Below are 19,481 nucleotides of genomic sequence, written 5' to 3' on the forward strand. Positions count from 1 at the left end.
CGCCAGCACTCCGGGTTCTAGTCCCGGTTGATGTGCCGGTTCTGTCCCAGTTGCTCCTCTTCCAGTCCAGCTCTCTGCTGTGGCCCGGGAGTGCAGTGGAGGATGGCCCAAGTGCTTGGCCCCTGCACCCACATGGGAGACCAGGAGAAGCACCTGGCTCCTGGCTTCAGATTGGCGCAGTGCCGGCCATAGCAGCCATTTGGGGGGTGAACCAACGGAAGGAAGACCTTTCTCTCTGTCTCTCTCTCACTGTCTAACTCTGCCTGTCAAAAAAAAAAAAAAAAAGATATTTCTTATGTATTTTAATCCGCCACGCTTCTCTCTTCCCCTCCACTCTCGTATGCAGGGTGCATTTGGTGGTGATGGACTTTACAGTGCAGATCCTAGGTTGCGAACGATTGAGCTGGGCTGGTGTCCTTATTATCAGTTGCTACGACAAAACACCCGAGAGCGGGGGGCTTACGAAGGATAACGGTTTATTCGGTCTATTTTGGTCGCAGTTCTGGAGGCCGAGAGGGCCGAGAGTGCGGCGCTGGCATCGCCTCTGCTTCTGTGAGGGCCTGGCCCTGCTTCAGCATCTGGCGGAAAGCAGAGGGGCAGGTGGGCTTGTGCAGCCCAGACCACCCGTTCTCACGCCAGGTAATCCAGGAATCAGCCCAGCCCAGGGGACTCCTCCTTCATGCCTATCACCCAGCCAATCCTGCTTAACGAACGAATCACTTCTCAACAGCCCCACGTCCACCAGGACAGCAAGCAAACGCCGGAGGGCACTGCCCGGAATCGGGTAACCGCAGCTGGAAGGAGTGCAAGAGGCCCGGGTGTCCTCCTGCAACCTGGACGTGGAAGGTGGGTGTGGAAAGGAAGAGCGAGTAGATCACTGTGTTTCTTCCTGAAGCAAAGAGGTGGACAACAGACCTGAGTGAGCAAGCGAGCGAGCAGCTGATCCGTCTCCCGGCCGCTGCTTCCCTCCCCAGATACCCGCGACAGTTAGGCTGGGATGAAGCCGGGAGACCCACCACTGCCCGTCACCTGTGCCTCCCAGGGCGCACACGAGCGGGAAGCCGGAGCCTCAGTGGGAAGTAACCCAGGTCCCCTGAGGAGGGACGCAGCCATCCTAACCGCTGGGCCGCATGCCTGCCCCAACACGAGCTTTTTTGACAGAGGGCGAGGAGGCCGGGAGGCCGGGTGGTTGCCGTTGCCGCTCTTTGGAAAGTAAGCAGAGTGAGGACAGGCACGACTGTGGGGCGTCTCAGAGCGGACTGGAGGGGCACCTGCCATTCTCTTGGCCAGCACATTCTTTCCCGGCTTTGTGGGAAGACTTTTGAGGGTGGAGCTTGTGGGACATGGTGCTTCCTGACGCCGGAGAGAAGGCTCTCGCTCCCCAGGACGGGGCCTTTGCTTTCCCAGGGCCTGCGGCTGAACCCAGGGACAGAGGCTGAACCAAGGACAGGCTTTGGGGACCTGCAGACCTGGGTTCAAGCCCCACTTCAGGAATATGTCCAATCTCCAGTCTTTTTTTTTTTTTTTTTTTTTGACAGGCAGAATGAACAGTGAGAGAGACAGAGAGAAAGGTCTTCCTTTCCACTGGTTCACCCTCCAATGGCACAGAAGCAACTCAGCCACGTGTCCACTGACAGATAAACGGCTAACACTACACGCCCGGAACATTACCCAGCCCTCAAAGGAGAGAAATTCTGACGTGGGCTACGAGGTAGATGAGTCCTGAGGATGTAGGTGCCATATGGAGTAAGTCAGTGCCCAAAGGCAGGCAGTGTGTGCTTCCGCTTGGATGAGGTCTCCAAAGACAGCAGGTGGCACGGGTGGTTGCCAGGGGCTGGGGAAAGGGGACCAAGGGTCTAACGCAGGTTGGGAAGATGAAGAACGCTCCAGAGGTGGATGATGGCAACGGTCGCACCACAAAGTGTGAGCACGTAAGGCCACTGAACCGTGCCCTTAGAAACGGCAGGATCGCGGGCAGGAGCGTGGCACAGCGGTTTCGCACCACTTGGGAAGGCTGCATCCCTTATCAGAGCCTGGGATCCAGTCCCTTCCCCACTTCTAATCCAGCTTCCTGCTAATGCGCCTGGGCAGCAGCAGGTGACTGTCCGGCCCGAGTTCTTGGGCGTCTGCCACCCCCCGGGAGACCTGGAGGGAGTCCCTGGCTCCTGGCTTCATCCTGGCTCGGTCTGGGCTGTTTCAGGCCCCTGGGGAGTAAAGCGGCAGATGGAAGATCTCTGGTGCTTCCTCTCTCTCTCCCTCTGGGGCTCTGCCTTTCAAATAAATATTTTAATATGGTAATTTTATATGTATTCTGCCTCCAGAAAAAACAATTCATCACTGCCACACACAAAAAATATATAAGCAAACATCGTTGTTGCCTGTACCGTCCCTGCCTCGTTGTTTCTCCCACACCTGCAGCGGCCGCCCCCTCCTTGGCCTCCCGCCGACCGCGTCTCCCTGCTTTGCACGGTTCAGCAGCTCCCGGGCGCTCAGCCTCACTCTCGCCGACCGGCAAAACCGCCCTCAGCTGCCACCAGCCTGTCTGCCGTGCCTCCGTGCTGTGTGTCTGGAGCCCCAGCACCCTTTGCTGCCCATGGTCACTACTTTAAAACATCCATGTGGCAGTGAATGATTTTTTTCCCACAATCCTCTGAGTCCATTTCAGACATGGGGAAACCGAGGCTCACACAGGCCAGGTGAGATGAAGGTTTGGCTCCGTGGTGCCTCCGTGCCCCTGCTCACGCCTGGGCACAAGTCTGTTAGCGCAGCTGTAGTTCCGAATCTCCTGATTGCCCTCCCGTGTCTGGCAGCACCTGCATTCCTGCCTTCCACCGACCGCAGGCATTCCGGATGGTTCCACAGCGTTTAGCGCCGCTGGACACCATCACTTGTTGACGCGTTGACATCCTTTTCCTCAGTATTGTGGGCACTCAGCAAACACCCGCCGAGGGAGCCCACGGATCCCTCCCCGCCGCGTCTCCCTCTGGCCTCCGCGTCCAGAGCTGCGGGGCCCCTCCACAGGGCCTGCGGCTACTGTTTTCCTCCTGGATGTCCCAGGTGGACCTGGCACACGGGCAGGGCCTGCATCGCCCACCCCACCCCTTGCCAAACGCCCAAGTCGCAGAATTGACACCGGTTTGTTCCTGCCTCCTCTCAGCAGGGCACAGAATCAGGTGCAAGCCCTCCACAGAGCCCTTGGGGGCTGGGGGCTGCCCCGGGGAGAGTCCGCCCACGGCCGGCGGAGACCGGAGCTCCTGGGACACGGGCACAGCTACTCAGCCAGCAGCAGCAGCAGCAGCAGCAGCAATTTTATTGCGACCAGAATCCGCTGGTCATGTGAGGGAGGGACGGGCAGGGACGGGGCAGGACACTGCTGGTCTCTGATAACCACGCTCCACGTCCAGGACACAGGTCAAAGCTCGAGGTCCAGAACCGGCTGCCCCGCCTGAGCTCTCAGCCGCCTCTTCCTGCTACCGCCAACCGGGGCGCCCCGGCGGGCCGAGGCAGGAGAGGCTGAATCCGTTCCCAGAGCCTCCGTCCAAGGCGCCCCAGGCACGGGGCGTGGAGGGGGCAGCTGGCACTCAAGTCTGATTTCTGTCCGTGTCCTTGTGGATTGTTAGGGGAAAGCGTGAGGCCCCCTCTTGGGGAGAGGGCGGGGCGGGGCGGGGGAGGGGAAACAAAGGCTCAAAATGAGAATCAGTGGCTGCGACCCTGTGGGTGGGCGCTGGGGTCGTGACTCCTGGGCCAGGTGTCCACACGCCACCTCCGGGCATCGCCCCAGCCGCGGTGCCGCGGGGCCTACGTGGGGATCTGCACGCGGTCCAGGTCCTGCTCCATGATCTGGAGGACGTCGTCCAGGATGGAGGGCCCCAAGTCCACGTGCAGGGACAGCAGGGAGCTGGCGTGGGACAGGAAGGGCTCCTCCGCGCCCGGCTCTGGGGTCAGCCCGTTGGGGGGCGAGCCAGCCTCCGGCATTCTCCAGAGGTCCACGCTGCCCGCCTCCGGTGGGGAGGGCTGTGGGGAACGCGGGGGGCTCTCCAGGTGCAGGCGAGGCGGCTTGGGTGGGGCCTGGGCGGCGGGCAGAGTGAGGGCCTGGGGCCCGCCCATGGCCGGCAGGGAAATGGCGTTCTTGAGCAGCGGGGACAGCCCGTCGGGGAGCTCCCGCCCGTACACGGTGGCCGTGCGGGTGAACTGGAAGGGGAGGTCGTAGGCGCCGTCCTCCTCAGGCCCCTCTGCGGCGGCCGTGCCGGGCAGGAGGTGGAGCTTGCCCTGCAGGAAGGAGATGTCGCCAAACATGTCGCCGCCGCCGCCGCTGCCGATGTGAATGGTGTGGCGGAAGTCCCCCAGCGGCGGGCTGATCATGTCGGACGACAGCAGGTCCCGAAGCTTCTCCTTCTTGCCCTTGCGGCTGCCACGCTTCAAGTAGATGGGCACCTTGGTGGACATGGTGACCTCACCGCCCCGGCCGGGCTGCCAAGTCCACGGCCTCTCTCGCAGCTCACCGGGGCCTGGAAGCACCTGTTGCAGACACCAAACCTGCCACGGGCTGCGAGGAAACGGTAGGGGGCGCGGCCACGGTGGGCTCCAGGAATCAGAGCGATTACAGATCAGGGAAGGAGTCTCTGTCGAAGGCAGCTGCAGGCGGCGATGCGCTCCGGCCCTGACCCGACGGCGTCTCCCAGGCTGAGGAGCTGAAACACAGAGGGGACACAAGTCAGGGACGAGGGGACACACGGCAGAAGCACGCGTCAGGTCTCGGCCCCTGCACCAGCCCTGGGAGAGGTGTCTCTGTAAAGAAGAGCGTCGGCACAGACCCACCGCGCCTTAGACACGAGACCAACAGCCCCAAGCGTCCCCCTTACGCATGGAGAAACTGAGGCCCAGGAACCCAAGGCTCAGGCCCAAAGTCGTGTACAAAGTCCTGCTCTGGTCTCTCGCCCTGGGTCGGCGCCACTGCCCACGTGCTCACTCCCTGCCTGACCCCCACTGCTCAGCAAGTGGGGCGTGAGAAGGGCCGAATGTGGGGAGCGCAGGGGCAGGGGCGACTCCCTGCTGGGACCCTCTGTCGGGCACCCCCAGGCCCACACACACAGGGGGCCTTCAGCCCTCGCTGTGGAAGCCAGACACCTCCACGCTTGGTCCCATCGCGGCCCTCCTGCAGGTGACGTCACCCTCTCATCAGAGTGCCAGTTGGAGTCCCGGCTGCTCCACTTCCCATCCAGCTCCCAGCGAGTGCGCCTGGGAGGCAGCAGAGGACGGCCCGAGTGCTTGGGTCCCTGCCAACCACGTGGGAGACCTGGATGGAGCTCTTGGCTCCTGGCTTGGGCCTGGCCCAGCCCTGGCTGTAGCAGGCATTTGAGGAGTGAGCTAGCAGACGGGAGATGTCTGTTTCTGTCTCTCTGCCTTTCAAGTAAATGAAAAATAAACGTTTTTTAAGAAAAGCATTTCTCATGGGCTGGTGGTGAAGCCGGCCCTGTTCCCTGCCTCAGCACCTAGAGAGAAGGGGAAGGAGAGCACAGATATGTTGGGGGGTGCTCTACTGTTCTTGGCGTCTGAATCAACTGTCACAACCACCTAATATCCTCATTGAACAATCAGATGGGCGGGCCTTGTGGCAGAGCTGGTTAAGCGCACGCCGGGGAAGCCTGCATCCCACGTTAGTGCCTGGTTGGAGTCCCACCTCTGCTGGGATCCAGCTTCCTGCCACCTCCCCGGAAGAGCAGACGAGGGCTCAAGTAGCCGGGGTGCTGTCACCCGTGTGGGAGAACCCAGTGGAGCTCCTGGGTCCTGGCTGCAGGCTGGCCCAGCCCCGGCTGCTGCAGGCATTCGAGAGTAAACAAGAGGATGGAAGATTCTCTCTCTCCCTCTCTGTCACTCTGCCTTTCAAACAATGAATGCATGAATACGTATTTAAATATATATATATTAAACAAGAAAAACTTGAGCATCACGGAGTGGGTGTCCCGCCTAGCAGCTAGAACACGTTGGGGAGCTGCTTTGCTGTGAGCCCTGGCTTCTGACCCCGGCTCCCTGCTCACGTAGACACGGAAAGAGCTGGCGAGGGCTTAGGTAACTTTGCTCAGTCCAGGGAGGACACTCAGGTGAAGCTCCTGGCTCCCAGCGTTGGCTTGGCCCAGCTCGGGCCATTGCAGCCATTTTGGGAGTGAACCAGTGGGCGGGGACTCTGTCTGTCTGTCTCTCTCAAAAAACTAATTTTTAAAATACTGATTTATTTATTTGAAAGGCAGAGTTACAGACAGAGAGAGGAAGAGACACACACACGGAGAAAGGTCTTCCATCTGCTGGTTCACTCCCAAATGGCTGCAATGGCCAGAGCTGGCCAATCTGAAGTCAGGAGCCAGGAGCTTCTTCTGGGTCTCCCACGTGGGTGCAGGGGTCCAAGGACTTGGGCCATCTGCCACTGCTTTCCCAGGTGCATTAGCAGGAGCTGGATCAGAGTGTAACAACCAGGACTCGAACTGGCGCCCACATGGGATGTATGTGCCGTACACGATAGCTTTACCCACTATTCCACAGCACTGGCCACCAAATAAATTAAAAATTAGAGGGCCGGCACTGTGTCTCACTTGGTTAATCCTCTGCCTGTGGTGCCGGCATCCCATATGGGCACCGGGTTCTAGTCCCGGCTGCTCCTCTTCCAGTCCAGCTCTCTGCTGTGGGCCCCTGCACTCGCATGGGAGACCAGGAGGAAGCTCCTGGCTCCTGGCTTTGGATCGGCATAGCTCCAGCCATAACGGCCATTTGGGGGGTGAACCAATGGAAGGAAGACCTTTCTCTCTCTCACTGTCTAACTCTATTTGTCAAATAAATAATAAATAAATAAAAAATTAGAGCTATCAGGGCTGGCAGTGTGGAGTAGCAGGTTAAGCCTCTGCCTGGAAGCTGGCATCGCATATGGGCACCCGGCTGCTCCACTTCTGATCCAGCTCCCTGCAAGTGCGCCTGGCAAAGCAGCGGAAGATGGCCCAAGGGAGACCTGGAAGACCAGGCCCAGATGTGGAGTGAACCAGTGAAGATCTCTCTCTCTCTCTCTCTCTCTCTCTCCTCTGCTATCTCTCTCTAACTCTGCCTTTCAAATTAATATATATATATACATAGCAAATTAGAGGTGTCGGGCATTTGAAGGGAGAGGAAGAGGCAGTCAGCGCCATGGGGTTGGTGGAAACACGAAAGGATGGCACCCAGATGTTGACAGTGGTTACTTCAAAACGGCGCAATTTCAGGTTCACTTTTTCCCTCCTTAGTGAGACTTTCCTGAGCTCAAATTGTTAATAATGAGCATGCAATATAATTTATGTTGTCAGGGGGAAAAAAGTCTATTCTTAATGTGGAAAAATCAACACTCCGAAGGAGGGTCACACCGGAACAGAGCGAGTATTCCGCCCGCTTCCCGGGGCGGGGTGCGCCGAGGGCCCGCCTGGCCTGTGCCGGACACGTGGGAGCCCAGCCGTGGCCAGCACAAAAGGCAGAGGAGGAAACACGTCCAAGGTCACCCAGCGGGCAAGGGCAGGGCCCAGATTCCGGCCAGATGAGCCCACCCTCTCCTACGGCCCCTCCCCAGGCCAGCAGGGACTGTGCACGGGAGGCTCCGGCCAGGTCCTCTGCTCCATCTGCACCCCCCGGGCAGGGTGAGCACCGGGGGGCAGGAAGGAGGAAGGGGGAGAGGCAGGGCCCTCACTCGGGAAACCCCACCCCAGGACCGGACACCGCAGGTCAGCCCCTGGGGGCCCGGAGGCCGGACACTGCGCACCTGCAGGTTAGCAGGAAACAGAGGAACACGTCTCCTGCCCCAGTGGAGCTCAGCTCTGCCAGGAAGGAGCTGGGGGCAGGCAGGGGAGGCAGCGGGCACCAGGAAGCCCCCAAATCCCACTCCTCATTCATCCTGTGCCTGCCACGCCAGGCCCGGGGGCACCCTGACCTGCACCCAGTCCGTCCCCTTGCTGGGGTAGCTCTTTTTTTTTCATTCATGGACAGCGGGGCTGATGGGTAGGAGGATCTGCCCTGAGCCTGGGCCAGGTCCCCCCTCCCCCCCGACAACGCCCGCCCCCTCTGCATGAGTGCCAAGACAGCCTGAATGTTTCCACAACAAATTGGGCGGCCCTGACAGCTGTCTCGCTCAGAGCCAGATGCACCGCCCAATTCCAGATGTGGGGAGACGCGAGGGTGCGGCTGGGAGTTACAGCCATCAGGCCCCAAGTATTCGCATTTGGCAGCCACAAGACCCCCGGTCCTGGCCTGCCACGCAACCTCCCGTCTGCAGTCTCCCCCAGCAGAGGCCGAAGCCGAGATGTTACCTTTGCCAAGGTCGGGTAGCAGGCTGGAAGAGTGCAGCCTGGTACCCAGCCTGGTGGGCCGTGCCAAGCTCCACAGCCAGGTTTGGGAGCAGGAAAGAAGCAGGTTCCCCAGGGGCCCCTCTGAGTCCTAGCCTTTGGGTGCCCCCCCCCCCCAGCTTGCAAGTGTCCACAGATCCCAGCAGGACAAAGCTGTGGGGTCCCTGCAGCTATGGGAAGAACAGATGGGAGCCATCCCAGCTCTCTGGGCTGGGCCTGGACAGGAGCCCTGGCCTCCCTCAGAGAAAACCACTTCCTGGAAGCAGAGCCCCTCCTGTCGCCAGGAATAGGAGGCCACCCTCCAGGACCCAGGCTCAGAGAGCAGTCCCCCACCCCGGAATCAGGAGACCCACTCTGTCCAGCTTCAGCCAGGGCCCTGTGACCTCGGGCAAGACCAGGTCTCACCTTCCCTACCCATAGAGTGGGCTGCCAACGAAGCCAGCAACCCGAGGGCTGCTGGGACCCCACTGTTCCACCAGCGAGCCCAGGCGTCCACGTACAACGGCCGGGATCCGCGGGTCACTGCTGGCCCTGCCACCCATTCGGAAGACGGCAAGCGCTCTGGCTCGCGGGGTGCAGGGCCTGGAGGCAGCCTGAAAGCCCACGGTCTCTGGTCCCAGGCATTGGCCTCCGAGGTCCGCCAGCAGAGACCACGCCCGCGCGGGTCCGGCTCAGCGGCTGCGGGGTCTCGCGGGGTCTCCGTGCGGAGCCGCACCCGCTAGGTGGCGCGCGCGCTCCCGCTATCGCCCTGCGCGCCGCGGAGTCCGAGGGTGCACCCGGCTCTCCTGTGCGCCCCGGAGGAGCTGCGGGTCCCAGCGCCAGAGGCGGAATGCCCGCGGGGGCCTTTCTCGCGACGCTTCACGCAAGCAGGGGCAGAGGGGCGATCAGGGTCGCTGCTCGGGTCTCCCAACTCTGGGAGGAGCCGCCCCCCGCGCTTTCCGGCCTGGGCGAGGTCCGAGTGTCCGCTCGGCAGGGGGCCAGAGCTCTGGCGTGCCGGCCCCGGCGCCTCCCGGAGGTCAGGTTCCGGCACCCACCCCTCCTCGCCCCCTGCCCCGGCGCACCCCACCCAGCCCGGATGCGTTTCAGGGCACTCAAGGCCGCGGCTAAAGATAGGAGGACACCTCACCATCGGCTAAAAATACGCCCCCCGGTCCTGGCGGGGACTCTGGGAGCGCGCTCCAGGGTCCCGGGGGCGGGGAGGGGGCTCGCGCACAGAATGGACGGAGGAACCGGGAGTCCAGTTCGGGATGCGCAGCGTCCCGGGGACCCTGAAGGGCGCAGGTGGGGCTGTGGGGACCGGGGCGCGGGCGAGAATCCCACGGAGCCCGAGGCGCAGGGGCAGGACCTGCGCGGAGGTGAGACCCGGGCCGGGACGCGAGCTTCTCGGGGGGGGGGGGTGGACAGGCGCGGAGCCGCGGACCGTGTAACTCACCGCGAGGCGCGCGGGCGGGCGGCGAGGTTCGGGAGCCGGACGGCGCGGCGGCGGGCTGGACCCTGGCTGGGAACTTGCTGCGCGGACCTGAAGCCCCTGGGGTCCCGCCCCTGGCCAGCGGAGCCAATGCCGGGGCCGCCCCGCCCCGGCCCCGCCCACGGGCCCGCCCACTCGGGGCACCGCCCAGGGCTCCCCGTTCCGAGGGGCGCAGTGCGGGGCCGCTGTCCCGGCTCCCGCGGCGGCCGGCAGGGTGGTGTCGGGGGCCCGGGGTGGACTCTGCGGGCTCGGGCTGTGCCCGTGGGAGCCAAAGCCGTAGCTTCTAGGGGGGCCGGGGAAGCCGTGGCCGGAAGATAGAATAATTTTAAAGAATTCACGGAGCCCACCCTGCGGAGGGGGGGGGTCGTGGGAGGAGCCAGCACGGTGCGTTAGGTGATCACTAAGGGCATGAATGAGCCTACGTCAAAATATCAGACACGAGGGAGCTTCGGAGTGTTGGTCACTTCCTGGGAGCTAGGCGGAGAGGGGAGTATATCCGCGTGTGTGTGCGTGTGCGTGTGCGCGCGTGGGAGCTGGCGGGGTGGCCCGTGCACTCCTGCACTTGCTGTCAGGCTGTGCCACTTCCTGCAGACTCATCCACTCCTTCATTCACTCACACGGGCTGGAGGTGGACAGCAGGAAACCAGCACCCGTTCTGTGACTCAGCGGGTATTTCCCCAGTGTTTGCCTAGGGCCTCGCAGCGTCCTGTGGATGGACTGGGATCCAGGGGCGGGAACTCCAGCTCCCCAGGTACAATGTGCCCCCCTTCCAGACGGGAAAGGGCTCGGAAGAGGGAGCCGGAAGCTGCGTGGAAAGCAACGGGGTGTGGGGGCCTGGCTTCCTGGAGGCTGACAGCTGGGCTGGCAGGTGCGGGGGGGACCCACAGGGTGGCCCAGAGGAGAGAAGGAGGCTGGGGTCCGGCAGGGAAGGGAGGGAGGGGAGGAGGGGTCTGTGCAGGGAGGAACTGGAGCCCCCAAGGATGTCCCTGTCCCCGTTCTTCCTTTTCTTTCTTTCTTTTTTTTTTTTTTTTTTTTTGACAGGCAGAGTTAGATAGTGAGAGAGAGAGAGAGACAGAGAGAAAGGTCTTCCTTTGCCGTTGGTTCACCCACCCCCCCAAGTGGCTGTTGTGGCCGGTGCACTGCGCCAATCCGAAACCAGGAGCCAGGTGCTTCTCCTGGTCTCCCATGGGGTGCAGGGCCCAAGCACTTGGGCCATCCTCCACTGCACTCCCTGGCCACAGCAGAGAGCTGGCCTGGAAGAGGGGCAACCGGGACAGAATCCGGAGCCCCCACTGGGACTAGAACCCGGGATGCCAGTGCCGCAGGCAGAGGATTAGCCTAGTGAGCTGCGGTGCTGGCCAGGTGCGTTCTAACTGGAATCATAAGCTTAAAGTGGCCCACACAGTCCTGGCTGTGACCACCTGACTTCTCAGAGAGTGAGAGTGTGTCCTACACAATGTGGGTGGGCCTCGGTGGGAGAGCTGGCTCCTTAAAAGTCAGAGGGGGTGGGGAAGAGACGTGAGGAAGGGCCGGGGGCTGCTGGGCAGGTGGACAAAGAGGCCGCGAGCCGAGGAGCTGCAGCCTCACGGGGCCGGGGCGTCTGTTTCCGCCAGGCCTGTGGACACCTGTCCCGTGGACACCTGTCCCGTGGACTCCTGTCCTGTCCTTTGCAGGCCGTGGAGAGTCATCACCTTGCAAACGAACCTGCTGTGTGTTCAATGAAGTTTGAGTCCTACCTGCGGTGGCTTTGGCGGGGCCAGACCGCATGACTTCAGGGGCCTTAGACGACCCTCGGGCTGGACACTGCTTCCCCCTCACCTCTCCCCGCCCCTGCCCTAGAAGCTGGGAAAGATGGGGGAACCGGTGCCCCTGCGGAAGGAGCATAGCCCTGCTGACCTGACCTCACCCAGTGAGGCCGCGCTGGGCTTCTAACCCACAGCACGTATGATGACGGTTTTGCCATTCAAAGCCACCGTGTCTGGGTTAATTCTCTCCAGCAGCAGTGGAAAATGCATGGGGGAAGCTTCTGGTTTAATTTTTTTTTTTTTTTAAGATTTACTCATTTATTTGAAAGGCAGAGTTATAGAGAGGCAGAGGCAGAGAGAGAGGTGGGGTGGGGAGGAATGAGAAAGAGAGGTCTTCCATCCGTTGGTTCACTCTCCAGCCAGAGCTGGGCTGATCCAAAGCCAGGAGCCAGGAGCTTTTTCCAGGTCTCCCATACGGGCGCAGGGGCCCAAGCACTTGGGCCACCTCCACTGCTGTCCCAGGCCACAGCAGAGAGCTGGATGGGAAGTGGAGCAGCCAGGACTAGAAGGGGCACCCATATGGGATGCCGGCATTGCAGGCAGCGGTTTTACCTGCTACACCACAGCGCCAGCCCTCTGGTTTAACCTTGATGGCTGCGGTGGATTCTGCCAGGAGCCAGGACTGGCCCGGTGGCCTGGAGGAAAACTGAGGCCTGGACAGTAGAGGGAGGGGGTGAGGGCCCGGGCCAAGCTGGGATGCAGGTGGGTGCTAGGGTTTGCACGCGTCCAGCAAAAGGAACCTTGGCCACTGGACCCCAGGGTCTGGCGGGCTGCAGCCTCAGGATCAGATTCAGGCTGGGTCAAGAGGGCTGGGGCTTGAGCGCTTGCCCTCTGCCTTCCGCCGTGGGTGGAGGCAGCACCAAGGCCCTCTCCACATGCCGGTGCCGGGCTCTTGGCCTCCTCCAGAAACACGAGCCAAGAACCCCATTCGTCTGGAACTCGCCAGCCAGTAGTGCACAGTGGAGTCAGGGGGGCACGGGATGCCCCTCCCCCTTCTTGCCACCTTGGCTTTGCCGGGCTCCCACGCACTCAGACCACCTGTGCCCTTCGAGGGCTCCATCTCCTGAGCTCAGACCACCTGTGCCCTTACGGTGGCTCCATCTCCTGCACATCCCCCCCGAGGGGCTGGTGAAGTGGCCGCGGCCCGAATCATTTAACGTGCAGAGCTGGAAGCTGGGGCTGATTCGCCCGGTGCGGAAGGGGCAGAGCCCTCGGCCTCCCAGCCCTCCTCTGCCTCGGGCTTCTCACCCAGCGCCGGCATCCCCGGACGGCATCCCCGGACAGTCCCGGGAGAGGAGGGGCTTCAGCGCCCTGCGGCATGGACCAGGTTCGGAGCTGGCTCTGTGGCCTCAGGCAAAGGGCTTTCTCTTTCTGAGACAGCTCTGTAACACGGGACAATGGCATCAGGGCCTGGGGGTCCCGCGCGGAGAAGAAACCTGTGGTACCTTGTTCCTAAAGGCTTCGTCCCCAAGGTCTTCTGTGAAATGGTGCTGAGAGGTGGAACTTAGTCCTGTTATGGTGTCTGAAGGTGAGCCCTGTGGGGGCCTTGGATTGGACTGAGCCCCATGCGGACTTGTAAGAGGCCCCCTAGACAGGTAGGTGCACGCTCTGTTGCCGCGGGCTGCTCTGTGCTACCCTACCTGTCGGTGGGGTCGCTCTCCCCCGATGCCCAAACACTGTGGCCATCCATCTTGGACTGTGAACCTGCAAAAACACGAAGCCAAGCAAACCTCCCCTCCCCACCAGGCGCTTCTCTCTGTGTTTCACTGTCCTAAGGGAAAGCTGAGGTGTGGAGTCCCCAGGGGCCTGGCCTAAGCCCCTGCTCTCCTCCCTGTCCGGCCTGGGCACCAAGCCAGGACTGCAGCTGCCCCCTGAGTCCCCTGGATGTGACTGAGTTGTGCCCAGGGCCGGCTGCGTTGCTGCCGGGTCCCCTCCTGCCGTCATCCGGAGCCCCAGCGCCAGGCCCGAGGCTCTGGAGTGACTCGTGGCTGGCCCGGGTTCTGCCCTTTGCAAACGCCCACTCACAGTGGAGGCCGCCCCTTGGGCGTGGGGTCCCTGGGGAGGTCCTGCTGAATGGACGGGCCTTTGTGCACACACCCAATGTCCCGTGCGAGCCCTGCAATTAAGTGCGTATAAAAAAAGGATTTTGTCTGCTGAAACTGGCTGCTTTCTGCCGTTTCTCAGGCTGTGTGTCAGGGCCGGGCGTGGCCGGGAGGCTGGGACAGCCTGAGCCGCGGGACGGCCAAGCGCCCAAGCGCCGGCATTTCTGACCCCAGAGGCTCAGGCCGAGCGCTCCCCCTGCAGGCCCCTGCGCCCAGACACCCAGGTGGCATTGGAGGGGCAGGGCAGGCCACCAAGGGCACTTGCTTGTCCCCAGTGGCCACTGCCCCGCCCCGCCCCCACAGCTGCCTCCCCCCACGGGGGCGGCCACACAGGGACTGACTCAGCCCTTCCTTCCCCTCCCGGACGCTTCTTCCTGGAAATCGCCCTTGTCAGCGGCCACAGCCCCAGTGGGTCCTGGGGGCCAGAGGCGGAAGCCCCCTCCCCAAGGCTGACCAGAATGGAGGGCCCCTCAGGAAAGCCACCCCCTGCCCTCACCGGGGGCCTAGCCCCCCTGGGAGGCAGGTGGGGTGACAGGGGCCCGGGAGCAGTCTCCCAGGCAGGGCAGTGACCCCCTGGGGGACAGTGGGAAGAGATGGGGTCTCAGGAGGTGGGCCCCGTGGGGTGCTGGGGGCTGGGAAGCGGCCGACCTCCCGGCCCGAGCTCAGCCCGCAGGGCTGGCGGCCTGAGCCCACTCCAGGGCCTGGCCGAGATTTTTTCCTTGATTGTTTCTGCTTCCTTCTGCCTCTGGACACCGGCCAAGTCCAGTCCTGCCCGCCTCGCTGCGCAGCCGCTCAGAGAAATCCCATCGGCCGGAGGCTGGGACCAGAGACGAGTGCCGACCTTCGGGGTCGCCCCCGCCGCTCCTCTGCCGGGGACCCCTCTCGGGAGTCGGTGGCAGGGCCTGGCAGCGGGGACTTTCCTTTAGGTCTGGATTTTGGCCTCTGGCCCAGGCCTGGGGGGTTTCCAGAGTGGTGACACCCTGTCCTGGCAGGGCCTGGCCCCCACGCTTCCTCCCAGAAGTCTCTGGAGCCACTCGGCTGCACGACTGCTCATCTGCTCCAGGGAGAAAAACGGGGGGAGGGGTCAACAGAGGCTGCCTTCGGCCCGTCCAGGCACCTCGGTGCTGTGCCTTGCTGTATGTCACTGCTTGCTCCACGCACACGCACACGCGTGGTGTGACCGGGGAACTTCCGGAGAGCGCACGGGAGCGGGCCTGGTCCAAGGGCTGGTGCTCTCTGCCTAGCGTCGTCCCCTCTGCTTTCTTGCTTCTGGTTTTTGAAAGACTTGAAAGGCAGAGTCACAGAGAGACGGAGACGGAGGTCTTCCGTCTGCAGGTTCACTCCCCAAACGGCAGAACAGCCGGGCTGGGCCAGGCCAAAGCCAGGGGCCCGGAGCTCCATCCCATCTCCCACATGGGGGCGGGTGCCCAGGGACTCAGGCCGTCATCTGCTGCCTTCCCAGGCGCATGGGAGCTGGCTGGGGAGTGCAGCAGCCGGGACAGGCGCCCGTATGTGACACAGACGGTGCAGCCAGCGGCTTAGCCCGCCGCACCACCACGGTGGCCCCGCACCCTTCCCTCACTTTCCCAGTCTCCAGTGTTTCTGACCCCGTCCCCAAGCTCCGAGTGTGCCTGGCCAACCTGGGCCGGAGGGATATTTCCGAGATGAGCATCCGACACCGCTCGGCACCAGCCTGGGGGCTTCCTGGAACTGTTTGCTTTACAAATGCCAAGACACTGTCCCAGGGCTGCTGGCGGCCGGCCCTGCCCGCCTGAGAATGAAGCCCACCCAGGGAAAAGCAGAGCTAAGACGGTGCCTGTGCTCCTGGATCCAGCCGTGCCTGAAACAGTGCCCATTACGTGAGCCACCGAATCCCAGCTGTTGCCGAATCCAGTCTGGGTTGGGTTTCTGACACTTTTCCCTGAGAGCTGAAGGTCCACCACCATAATCAGAGGCGCGCGCGCGCGGGGGAGCCGCTGAGTGCAGCGGGGAGGGCATCAGGGGCAGGATCAGAATGTCTTTCTTCTCACTGAAATGACTGTTTGATGAAGTCATCCTTTCATGAAGGCTCCCTTCCCGCCCGTCCGCCCTGGCTCCCTGCCCAGCTCCCCTCCCGCGGACAGCAGCCTTATCAGCTCTTACAAACACTTCCAGAGATGCTCCTCGCGTACTAACAGCCCCCCACCCCGTCTCTTTGCACAAGTGGCAAATATTTAGACACACAGAGCCCCAGGTGCTGCAGGCCCTGGGGGCAGCCGGGGGAGGGGGCCGGAGTGATGCTGCCGGTGCCGTGGGCCCCCCCTCCCCGCTGTGGTCAGCTGTCTTGGACACGGCTGTGGCTCCCTGCGTGCACAGGGCACGTCACCTGCAGCTGCATTGTTTCACAGCCGCATGGCTGTCCAGCGCGGGCACAGGCCGTGGGCTTCCGACCCCAGGACGAGCGGCGCAGCTGTGTGGCACGGTGTGCCCGTGCCATGAGCGCAGCAGAGTGAATCCAAGGAGGCTCCGGCCGCGTGCGCTTCCCCGGGGATGCACAGGCGCCAGGGCCCGGCTCCCCATCGATTGGACCATCGTCACTCTGACAGGGAAGAAGGAAATGGAGGGCCTTCTGGTGGTTCCAGTTTGCTTTTCTCTTGGGAGAGGCGAAGCCGTCGTCTTTCCGGAAGCAGAGCTGGAGTAGCTCCGTTCCCACGCCCTGAGGAAGGTGGGGCTGGCAGCTCCAGAGAGGTGGGCCTGGGAGGAGGCCAGCCTGGAGGAGGGGCCCCGTCCAGGAGAGACAGGCGGTGGAAGTCAGAGCTGGAGATAACGCGACAGAAGCTGGGGACGTGGGGGTGGCCTTTGGCCTGGCAGTGAGGACACCGCTGTGCCTCATCACAGGGCTTGCTGGGGGTCCCCGCTTCCCGCCCCTGTGCGCGGGACCCTAACCCACCGCATCCCGGTGCGGTCCCGTCTGTCAGTGTTCACGCACGGGGTGGCGGCCGTGTGGGAGCGGGGAGTCTGCCTGTGGGCTCCTCTTTGCCTCCTGCGCCGGGAGGCAATCCCACCGGATCGGATCCATCGTGAGTGAGGTCCCTGCTGTGTAGGTGGCCGGGGGAGGCGCCCGACAGACCCTCCGTGTACGCCCGCCGAAGCTGTGCCGCTTCCTGCAGTCGGCTGCAGAGCGGAGCTTAGGGCCCGGCAGGTGCCGAGCGCTCGCTGGGGATTGGGGAGCAGAGTTCTGAGAGACCCCCCACCCGGGAGGGGCAGGGCAGGGAGCCCTTCAGGACCCGAGCAGGGGGTGCACCTGCACAACACACACATGCACACGCATGCACAGCCACACACACACACACAGCACACACATGTAAAGCCACACACACGCACAGCACACACGCACAATTACACAACGCACAACACGTGTGCACATGCCCAAGCACACACACGCATGCGCAGCACACAAAGATGCAGCGGTGCACACGCGCACACACGTGCACAGCCACACACACACGCGCGCGCAGCACGCCCACTCGCACAGGCATGCACACGGGAAGCCCCTCGCAGTGGTCACGGAGGGGCGGGGGGGGGGGTGCAGTGGCTGAGACGCGGCTTGTCTTGTGGCGCCCACATTGGAGTGCCTGGGTCAGCCCCTGCTGCCGCCTGCAGTCCTTGCGCCCCTGCCCCCACCTGAGAGACTTACAAGAAGCCCCTGGCTCCCGGCCGTGGCCATCTGGGGAGTGACCCAGCGGATGGAAGACCTCTCTCTCTCTCTAACTCTGCCTTTCAAATAACTAATAAATACATAATTTAAAAGGTTATATCTATTAAACAGTCTGTCTTCCACTGCTTCCCAGGCCGTCAGCAGGGAGCTGGGTCGGAAGGGGAGCAGCTGAGACTCGAACCGGCGCCCGTACGGCGGCTTCACCCCTGCGCCACAGCGCCGGCCCCTATATTTTTTCTCTTCTCACTTTCTTCTGAAGCCATCCCTGCTCACGGCGAAACATTTCCAGCAGGACCTGCGAGGGCGCCACAACCGCCCGCACCCCCACCCCCACCCCAGAGGCAGCAGGAACCGGGGCCGCGGGCCGCGCAATGCCGGGGCGCTGGGAGGGTGGAGAGCCCGCCCCCGCGGACCGGGCCCCGCGCAGACCCCGCCGCCTGCAGTGAGCAGCCAGGGAGGCCGCGTGTGGTTCTCCGCTTGCCTGCTCCCGGGTCTGGACCTGGGGGGCTCTGGGGGCAGAGTGGGCGGGCAGGTGCTGCGGCTCTCGGGAGAGTGCGCAGGGGCCCCAGTCACGGGGTCACAGGGCTGCAGGGTGCTCAGGAGGGAGGAGGCTGGGTCTGGGGGGGAGGTTGCCCCTGGCTGGGGCCCAGCCCTGAGGCCCTGGGCATGTCCCAGGGGGCGGCCACGGGCTCGGCCCCCAGGATGACGGAGGGTGGGCGCGGCGCGGGGACCCGCACGCCCGAGCGAGCGCAGGTGACCTCTGCTCTCCCCGGCCCGCACCCCAGGAGCCCCTCACTGCCGCCACTCCTGACCCCGCCCCCGCCCCGCTGACCCTGGAGAGCGAGCTGGCCCAGGTTCCCTCTGCGGCCGAGCCCGGCCCCGCCCCTCTTGGCGGCCTCCCAGCTCCGAGGCCTTTGAACCCAGGGACTCCCAGGCCAGCCTCTCCGGCGCCCGCGTCTCCCCAGCGCTGCTGGGTCGTCCGGCTCCCGCTGGACTGGATCAGGCCCTCATTGTTGTGGTCGCAAGCAGGCTAGTCTAATAAAAGAAGGGCGTGGGCTACTTAGGGTCTATGCTTGGGGTACCTGAGGGCAGCTTCACTGGGGTTCAGACAGGGGGCCCAGTGCTGACCCGTCTCTCCATCTCCAGGACGCAGCTTCACTGGGGTTCAGACGGGGCCCAGTGCTGACCCGTCTCTCCATCTCCAGGCTCTGCGTCCTTGGGGTTCAGTCCACACTCGAGACGGGGCTCCTCTCATGGTGGTAAAACGACTGCAGCAGCCCTGCCCTTGCAGCTGTCTTTTCTGCCAGTTCAAGCCCTGGTCACCATGTTTGGATGGCCCCAGGCCTGCCCAGGCCTGCCCAGTCACCAGAGCCAGGAGATGCCATGTGCCGTTTGGCTGAAGCAAGGCAGGCGTGTGGCAGAGGGAAGCCAGGAGAGGAGGGTGGGTGCCGGTGTCCGCCATCCGGCTCCAAACACCACTCCCGGCCCAACGCGCCTTCCCTGACCACGTCCACCCTCGTTTTTTTTTTTTTTTTTTTTTTTTACAGGCAGAGTGGAGAGAGAGAAAGGTCTTCCTTTGCCGTTGGTTCACCCTCCAATGGCCACCGCGGCCAGGTGCCCGGAGGGAACCAGCGGATGGAGGACCTGTCCGTCTCTGTCACTCTGCCTTTCAAGTAGATGAAAATAAAACAGCATTTTTTTTTTTTTGAGAATCGGACCTCCCTCCCCGAGCCAGCCCCAGCCTTTCATGAGGAGTTGGAGGTTCCCCACCCCACCCCCAGCGAGAGGCTGCGCCCGCACAGCTGGACTGGCTCCCTGGTGACCCGGCCAGGAGGCCCGGTCGGGGGAGGAAACCTGCCAGTGTGCCAAGCACAGAGAGAAATCAGCACAGACGGCCACTCCCACACGGGGGCAGCAGGGGTGGGCTGCGCCGGCTGGGAGGCCCAGGTCAAGGGGGAGGACTCAAAGTCCAGGGCAGGGCAGGTGGGGGCCTGAGGGTCAGGTCAGTGTCGTGACCCCAGAAGCCCCCCCCGGCCCTGGGAGCCCCCTCCAGCCCTG

At 63.2% G+C, this 19,481-nt stretch overlaps 1 protein-coding gene across 1 annotated transcript; it reads right to left on the reverse strand.

Annotated features, from left to right (window-relative positions):
* Window positions 1-3,290: 3,290 nt before the first annotated feature.
* CDC42EP2 (CDC42 effector protein 2) lies at window positions 3,291-9,902 on the reverse strand. The gene is made up of 2 exons (XM_008251795.4): window positions 9,784-9,902; window positions 3,291-4,691 (listed from the first exon to the last, which is right to left on the reverse strand). The coding sequence occupies exon 2, from the start codon at window positions 4,444-4,446 to the stop codon at window positions 3,799-3,801; it is 648 nt and encodes a 215-aa protein (XP_008250017.2). The 5' UTR covers window positions 4,447-4,691; window positions 9,784-9,902; the 3' UTR covers window positions 3,291-3,798.
* Window positions 9,903-19,481: the final 9,579 nt, after the last annotated feature.

This window comes from Oryctolagus cuniculus, chromosome 1 (assembly GCF_964237555.1).
Source record: "Oryctolagus cuniculus chromosome 1, mOryCun1.1, whole genome shotgun sequence".
In the NCBI taxonomy this organism is placed as follows: Eukaryota; Metazoa; Chordata; class Mammalia; order Lagomorpha; family Leporidae; genus Oryctolagus; species Oryctolagus cuniculus.

What these genes read in the sequence shown, in the direction of transcription:
- CDC42EP2 (XM_008251795.4), bottom strand. Translation starts at nt 4,446, where the DNA reads ATGTCCACCAAGGTGCCCATCTACTTGAAGCGTGGCAGCCGCAAGGGC.